General features: G+C 37.5%; 1 protein-coding gene across 1 annotated transcript in view; it reads left to right on the forward strand.

The window, feature by feature from the left end:
- PIAS2 (protein inhibitor of activated STAT 2) overlaps positions 1-7597 on the forward strand; it is an 81170-nt gene extending 73573 nt beyond the window's left edge. Inside the window, 4 exon segments of the mRNA XM_044005597.1 lie at positions 1985-2013; positions 2015-2023; positions 5385-5420; positions 5422-7597. Of these exon segments, the coding sequence (XP_043861532.1) occupies positions 1985-2013; positions 2015-2023; positions 5385-5420; positions 5422-5574 (227 nt within the window). The 3' untranslated portion in view covers positions 5575-7597.
- The last annotated feature ends 1522 nt before the right edge of the window (positions 7598-9119 follow it).

Here is a 9119-nt window from a genome sequence, read left to right on the forward strand (position 1 = left end):
CTATGGTTCTTGTTCTCTTTCTTTCCACTGTTGAAAGAACATGAAAATGATCTGGCCTAAGTTTTTGTTTTGTTCTAATGAAGTTTTTGGTGGTGTGGTGGACAGAGCAACCGGGCCTGTAGTCAGGATATTTTAGTTCAGATCCAGCCTCAGACACTTAACCTGAGCAAGTCACTTATCCCTCTTTACCTCTGTTTCCTCATCTGTCAAATGAGCTGGAGAAGGAAATGGCAAACCGCTTAATTATCTTGGCCAAAAAAACCTCAAATGGGGTCATAAAGAATCAAACACACTGAAACAACTGCAGAACAAAAAAAACATGAGGTTTTATTGTATCCTAAGTACCAACTTTCTCCTCAGTTTCTGTCATGGTGTTTTATTAAAGGATTTGTTCAATTTTTGTTGCTCAGGCCCAATATGATTTGGACAGCTTCATGAGAGGATTGGACTGAGTCTTTTCAAGGACTGAAAATTGATAGCACTTCTTCCTAGTAGGGTATCATTTAAAGCTGCTGAAATTATATGCATAGCAGAAAATTAGACTATAACTTAAAATTTGGTCATCTTCACCAGTTATATAAATATCAATGAAAAATACTGTGATTTGAATGGAAGCCACAGTGTTTAACAGACATGCATACACCATACACACATGTGTGCTAATAACATACATAAATATATTGAACGCTATGTGCATTAGATGTGTAAAGGTGAAATGTTTTTTTCTATATGCCCCATGTTAGTCCCTTACATCTCTAGATCCTGAGTGACAGTACATGAAGGGCCTTAGTGTAAACCAGTTAAACTGCCCTTGTCTGGTGCTACTTTATTTTTATTTTTATCTTTTTGTGGGGTGATGAGGGTTAAGTGACTTGCCCAGGGTCACATAGCTAGTAAGTGTCAAGTGTCTGAGGCTGCATTTGAACTCAGGTCCTCCTGAATCCAGGGTCGGTGCTTTATCCACTGTGCCAACTAGCTGCCCTTTTGGTGCTACCTTTAAAGTTAATGGCCATGGGCCATTTATTAAGCAATTATTACCTGCAAAGCTAAGTGCTAAGGCTACAATGGTACATGCAATGTCCCTTGAGAACAGCCATGGCCATTAACTTTTTTTTTTTTTTTTGGTGAATGAAAATGAATGGAAGATAAACAGGTCTGGCAGGTGGCTCTTTCAATCTTGTAATTTTTTTTAATTTCTTTTTTTTTTTCTTTTTTTTTTTTTTGGCAGGGCAATGGGGGTTAAGTGACTTGCCCAGGGTCACACAGCTAGTAAGTGTCAAGTGTCTGAGGCTGGATTTGAACTCAGGTCCTCCTGATCCAGGGCCGGTGCTTTATCCACTGCGCACCTAGCCGCCCCCAGTAATTTTTTAATATAATTGTCATTTATTCATCATTAATTTTCTCCAGATTCATTTGCTCGTGGCTTGTATTAATTTAAATGCATTGTGTCAATGACTGACCTACCTACCTGATATGCTCTACATAAAAATTAACAATAACAGTTTCTAAGTTGAAACATTTGGGCAGGGAGATGCATATGTCACTTGTGTGGGGGAACTTGTACATATTTATGCCTATTTGTAAAGTAGTGCAGAGAATAATGTGCCAGTTCTATTAGGTGAAATATAGATCAGTTTTAATGTAGTTGTTGTTTAGTTATGTCCAACTCCTCTCAACCCTCTGGACTATACGGTTTGTTAGGTTTTTCTGGCAAAGATATTGGAGTGGTTTGCAATTTCGTTCTCCAGTGGATATGGCAAACAGGTTACATTACTTGCTCAGAGTCACACAGCTAGTAAGTAAGTGTCTGAAGCCAGATTTAAACCCAGGTCTTCCTGACTCCAGGCCAGGCTTTATCCACTGAGTCATCTAGGGCCTCCTACTTTCACTTAATATAAATGCCTAATAAAACAAGAGAATTCTTGGAATTAATTCCTATTTTCCAAATAGAAAGTATACTGCTAACATATCATTTTCATTTTAGGTTTGGATTTCCTTTCCTTAATTCCAGTTTGATCCACAGGTATGTTACCTCAATTTAGCAATTAATTGCATTTTATTAGTTATGATATTTAATTTAAGAGAGCTGAATTTGTTATTTTGACAAGTATTAATAACATTAGAGCTGGTACTCACTTATTTACACTAATTGAGCTAATTTAACCTTCAGAATATGTTCTGTAATTTTAAACATTATATCCTTAGCTTAAAGATGTGTGTGTTTCCTGAGAATGAAGGAGCCAGGAAGATGATGGAATGTAGCTTTGAGGGTATCCTACATGGCCGGCAAAGCTGACCCTAGGAGTAGAAATAAATACACCATCACATAGTGCACAAAGAAGTGACAGATGTTTATAAAGCTGTCATGTAAATTATAGTAGACCAACCTTGATGTGTGTGTGTGTGTGTGTGTGTGTGTGTGTGTGTGTATGGTCATCACTGTTTGTTCTATTTAAGATAGCAAGGAACCTCTCTGCTAGATTGTCCCAGTCCAGGCATAGCACTTAACCATGCTTGCTCAATCCTTAAGGGCTTCAGCAAAAGAAAAGAAGATAAGACCCGGAAGGAGAGCATTGCTCAAGTTAGTAAGAATTAGTGAATAGACCAAGTGCTCTTACTCAGTTACACCTAGGGCAGCTAGGTGGTGCAGTGGGTAGAGTTACTGACCTTGAGTTGGGAGGACTTGTTCAAATCTCACCTCAGACACTTACTAGCTGTGGGACCTTGGGCAAATCTCTTAAACACCAATTGCTGTAAACATCCAGGGCCATCTCCAGTTATCCTGATGTATATCTTGTCACTGCACACAGATGACTCTGGAGGAGAAAGTGGTTGGTGACTTGGTACAGCCCTCCCTCACTTAAATCCAGTTCACTGCAAGTCATGACATCACCCTGATGTCATTGTCCTCTTTGAGAATGAAGGACAAACAACAACTCAGTTAAACAAGGACATAAGATTTTCCTCTCTTTTACTTTGATATCGTGTACTTGACTGTCAAGTTTGAACAGTGGGAACAAAGAACCTATGCTTAGAAGCAATTAAAGTCAAATGAAATCTAAATCATTCCCTATAGGAGGAGTTTTCACTTTCTAGTAATTACTGTATTAGTAAGTTCTGAGGCAAAATCATCTATGTACATTCCTAGGTTATCCTTTAGACTTGAGGGGATTATGCATCTTATTGTGAACATCTTTTTGGATGATACTAATCAGCTCTAGAGAAAGAAAATAAATTCCTAAACTCTATTGAATAAACTTTGTGGCTGATGGTCTTGTTTGGTCATATTGAAGGTTAATTTTCTTTCATATAAACCAGTCGACATTGTTGTTTCACTATCCTTACTGTACAGTTAATGCATAGCTCTTTTAAAAGTAAAATACATTCCATTGCAAGGGTTAACAAGAGAAACAAAGTTAAATGGCTAGATCACCACAAACCCATTTCCAGTAATGGAGAAAAATTAAATGTGATGTGCTAATAACATCCATAGCAACCATTTTGCAAATGAAGGATGACACTACTTTTATTAAAGTAGATTTTTAAAGAAGGGAGCTTTAATAGTAGAGTTAAGGCTTGAGGAATACAAAGACATTGTGACATTTGACGATTTTTATCCCTATGAGTTGAGAAATTGGGAGTTAATTTTTTCCCTATGTTCTTCTGTCTTTTAAAATACTTGATTGTTGCATTTATGGGTTTTGGAGAAGCTACTAAAAACTTTATAAATTCACCATGTATCTGATCATTTTTTTTGGTGAGCTTAGATATTTCTAAATAGTGAAAATGTTCCTTTCTTAAAAATAGGTCCTATGCAGGGCAGGAATAACACTTGTAAGGTAGCCAACATATTTCCTTTCAGAACATCTTTATACTTGCAGTAAATCTAGGGTATCTCCCTATTCATTGTATTTTAGATTTTTATTTGACTAAAACTATTCCTTATAGTTATAAAGACAGGCCATATGCCTTTCTTTCTTTTTTTTTTTTTAGTGAGGCAATTGGGGTTAAGTGACTTTGCCCAGGGTCACACAGCTAGTAAGTGTTAAGTGTCTGATGGCCGGATTTGAACTCAGTTACTCTTGACTCCAGGGCCGGTGCTCTATCCACTGTGCCACCTAGCTGCCCCCAGGTCATATGCTTTTAAACATTTTTGCTCTTACTATGTAGTACTCAGTGGACATTTATTTTAAAAGTAGTTTAGTCATTTTGTGTCAGTAAATATTATATGTCAAAACTGAAGTCAGCTGACCAGGCCTTCCAGTACATTACATATTTATTAAATATCTACTCTGTAATAATGGTCATTGGGGAAGGTACCAAGTTTAGCTACAACAGTGCCCTGCTTCATGAAATGTTAGGATAGATAGGAGCAAAGGCTCAAGTGGAGGGATCATCCACAAAGTATAGGGAGGGGTGGATGCCTTTTTCTTGAGATAAGAGGGGAAATGGAGAATATGGAGAATGGTCTAGGAATGTTGTAATAGAAGAGGTGACCATCCATTCAGATAGTATCAGTTTGTTATAGTGAAGTATGGAAGCCCAGTCATGTTCTAAGTGTGGGAGTGCTTTTTGCCTTAGGGGCTTTCAGAGAGCAAATATGAGAAGGCAATGAGAGTGTGAGTAGAGGATGGCGGAGAAGGGGGGCCCCCTGAGAGGGCCCTCTGGGGTCATGTCACACACAGCCTTAACTAGAAGATATGGTTGTAATATTCGGTTAAATTTAGTTACGTTTGTTAAGTACTGAATGTATGTAGAACATGTTGATTCCTGCCTTCAAGGAGCACAGTCTTATAATATAGAAACAAATCCTATTTGAGATCCAAGAGGGACGGTCCATTATTAATGTGGGAATTGGGGAAAGCTTCCTAGGGAAGGTTGCATTTGAGGGAGGCTTTAAAGCTTCTTAGTGGATTCGACAGTTGGGAAAAGGAGGACTGATACTCCAGATTTGACCTCCATCAGGTTCTAAAAGAATAGAAGGCCTCTTACTTAATTAGCATCATTGAAAATTAATGTGTATTAACTCTTCCAGAATATGTGAGATACTCCTTTAAAGCCATGTTAATTAGCAACTCTTCTCTGTTTCTCAAGGTTAACATTATCCAGAATTATTTGGCTATACTCAAGGAACAAGTATTTTGTTCAGTGTCTATTTTGTATTTTAAGGTAAACTAGTCATTGATGAATTTAGGACTTTATCATTTAGTTTAAGCATTACTTAAGAACAAGATATGTACATTAAAGCCACCTTATGAAGCATTAGGAAAATTTTCACCTCTGCATGTATTAGATAGAGACCACTGAGATAATGTAAAAGTCAATATTTCGTTTAAAACCAGTGTAATCTCTTTCTCATCATTGTCATCATTGTTTGTTTCAAGCAGTACTGTCCTCCCATGTTTTTGGATAGTCTTTCCCTCAACCCTGTCAACACGCAGCACAGCTGGAAACATCATCACATCCACAAGCCCCCAGGAAAGCAGCCACTCATGTTAGTTCATCAAGCAGGAGTGAGCTGGGGTTATTACCAGCAGTGGGAACAACATTCCAGACATAATCTCTTTGGACTAAAAAGGACTCATTGGACTACAGGAATAATTAGCCAGCGCTGCTCTTTCGTGCATCTCTGGTCCATGGAATCGATTTTATTGCCAGTTAGGTTGATATTTATTGAAGACAAATGGATCTGTTACCTTCTGAAAATGAAAAAAAAGATTATGTGCAGCAAGAAGTAAATAGCTTTGAAGGATTTTTTTTTTCTTATTCATAAAATACTGAGTATCAAATATATTCAGCCAAAGTTGCCATCTTTTAAAAATGGTTTCAGTTTCTTTTGTTGCTGGATGGATTCTACAAACTGGTTAAAAGTAAGTTTTTGTTGTAATACACAGCAATAAAATTATGTAAATAGTCAAATTTTTTTCTAATAAAAGGCAATTAACTATTCTAGAAAAATGTACGCCACACAGTCTATGTGAGAGTCTGCTTTGCTGAATGAGTATTTCACAGATCTAACTTTGACTTGAAGGAATCCTTGTGAAAATCCTGGCTTACTTATGCTGTTACAACTTCTCTTTCTATCCAAAGGAAAGGTCTCATTTTCCCCAGATTGTCATTGACACTGTAGTATTGCTTATGAATGCAAAATGAAATTCTGGTATTTGGACATTTTTTATTCTATAGAGAGATCACTGCAAATTCTGCTCTAGGCATAATATGTTTTACTGTTAGTGGATGTACATTCCTGGTACTTCGTGCCACCTTTTGGAGTTTTATTTGTTTTCTCAAAAAGGAAATACTATACAGCTATGGACTAAAAACAGTTCAGTCACAACTTTTGTGGATGGACTAAAGGAGTTTGGTAATATTGATTGAATGTTATAAACTAAGATAGTTTCCCTTTTTGTGAAAAGTTTGGAATGTAGCGGGATATTAGGGAGAGTTGAGAATAAGAAATCTGAATTTGTTTGCAAAAGCTGTGTTTTCTCTTTCATTTTATGGTATAGGATACAGAGATCCATTTTCACTCTAGTGCTCAGGAAGGCAACGCTAACACTGAAACCTTTGAGAGCCTACAGGCACGTTTTTTTCCTGCCCTAAGAAGCTAGTTTGCTGTAGGATATTTGTTTCCTTTGTTTAGTTGAAAATAATTCAAAGAACTTGGTTTTTCCACTTGCTAAATTTGGTACCCATAACCTTTAATTAACTTTCTTTGGAAACAGCATCATGTTCTTTGTTTAATTTAATTAACTTGAGCAAGTTGTTGGTTCTCAAGGATTTAAATTACTTCAAATACTATTCTTTAGTTTGTGTGTTTTTCTTTTCTAAGATGCAGTCATTCCACCTAACTTTGAAACTAAATCTCTTCTTTGACTGCCATACAATCGACTAATCTTTTTCTAAAACTGAGGTGCCTTAATGAGTACCTGTGGACTCTTAGCATGTCTTAACCAGGGTCAGAGGGAAAAGTCTGTAAAATAGTCCACTGCAGATGAATGACTGGGTTCATAGGGTCGTGGATATAGAGCCAACAGGAGCCATCTAGTTCACTTCCCCTCATTTTATGGATTTGGAAACTGAGTCCCGAGGAGATTAATTTGTACTCAATTCTTTCCTTGTGGCTTGAGAAGCTCACCACTGTCCCAGGTTGATTTTTGCAAGTATTTTACCACGTATTCACTACTTGTGGGCTTTGCTTAATTTCTTTTGTGGGTTATATTAAGTTTGTACAGATTTAATTTTAGGTAGCTTATAGATTAATTTTCAGGGCTTCAACTATGGTGGTAAACACCATATGACCTCTTGGGAATGGATATAGAAGATGTGAAATATAATGAAGCAAACACCAATTGTTATTCACAACTTCTTTTCATTACTATATCATGCTCCTTCAGCAGGTTTCCCCATCCATGTGACAATTTTGTTTCAAAACAGAAACTAATATTGCTTTTCCAAGAAGCCTTCTTGGGGCACCATGCCAGATGCTTCACTTATTTACAGCTGCCTTGTCTGTCTTCTAACTTTGTAATCAGATAGTAGTGGTATCCCAGTTTGTCTGACAGTTTGTTTAATAAAACATGATGTATATTGTTTACCATTCTGTCACCTTTTAGAATGTTAACGATAATTTGCTCTTCATTTAACCAACAGGTTTACGGTAGGTTAAAAGAAATGACTTCTAGAAATTCATGTCTGGATGTTTCCTTGGCTCTTACGGTTGATTCCTGAATTTGAAAAACTTGCATTAGTGTTTTTCCATTTTTGCTATTTCATACTATTCCCATTTGGTGTTTCACCTTCTGAATATAATTCTAAGTTCTTCTAATGAAGGGGATTGTTAAGAGGCCATCTAGTTCAATCTGTACTTGAATAAGGATACCTCTATCACTCAGTACATACGCATTTAATATTTTGCTTATGAGAGGCAACCCATTATCTGCTGTGTCAGGCCATTCCACTTTTAGAAGTTGTAATTTAGGAGCAGCTAGGTGGTGTTGTGCATAAGATCAGCCTTGGATTCAGGAGGACCTGAGTTCAAATCCAGCCTCAGACACTTGACACTTAGTAGCTGTGTGACCCTGGACAAGTCACTTAACCCTCATTGTCCCCCAAAACCAAAACGAAACAAAAAAAAGTTGTAATTTATATCATGCTTAATTTTTCCTTAATGCAACCTCTACCTATTTTTTGCCCTCTCCCTTCTGCTGCCATGCAGAACAAGTTTGATATTCCTCTTCAATGGACAGTCCTTTAAATAGACAGTTGTGTCTTTCCCCCATCCTCCTGAGCATCCCCCATTCTGAAGTGGGCGTGTAAATAGAATTCATTTGAAAAATACTTGAGTCTTCTGCATAATGTGTACTTTGTTACATGCCAGGGATAAGGCATGGCTGCTGCCTTCAAGGAGCTGGTGTTTTAGTTGGCACTATTAGTAAATAACTCATGAAGCAGAAGGAAGATCAGTATGACAGGAAATAATTAAATGTGAAGTTGAGCTTTAGAAAAGAGGGTGAGCTCAGTGAAACAAAGTCTAAATGGAGGAAGTGATATTGAAAGAGTGGCATGAGTTGGATGGAGAAGAGAGGAATACCATTCCAAGAACCTCATGAAGGCCAGAAGTAACAAATTTCTAAGGATGTGTTCCAGGAATGGTCATGCTTGGACATTAGATCTTAGGGCCGGGAGTAGGGGTACATGTGGTGGGTGTAGTAGCAAATAAAGTTTGAGAGATAGATCATAGGTGAATTTCAGAAGACCATGGCAGCCTAAAAGGGAAGCTTACACTTCATACAGTATAAAATAAGGAGTTGCTTTCAGTTGGGAGTTAAGGAATGACACAGGATCTGGTAATGTGCCAATGTCGTGCTAGGATGGATTGGAAAGAACTGAAACTGGGACGTGGGGAAGATCAGCTTTATAATGCATGTGAAAGTGGGATATGAATTGTACATGGATGGTACTCGAGGATGAAATTTTGAGATTCTTTAAAGGGAGAATCAAGGATTTGGAAACTGATATAAGGGAAATGGAGAAAAGGGACAAAACAAGTTTTGTGACTAGGTGATTGGGACCTTTTGGGGGGGGGGCAATAGGGAGTTAAGTGACTTGCCCAGGTT

This window comes from Dromiciops gliroides, chromosome 1 (assembly GCF_019393635.1).
Source record: "Dromiciops gliroides isolate mDroGli1 chromosome 1, mDroGli1.pri, whole genome shotgun sequence".
NCBI classification, from domain to species: domain Eukaryota; kingdom Metazoa; phylum Chordata; class Mammalia; order Microbiotheria; family Microbiotheriidae; genus Dromiciops; species Dromiciops gliroides.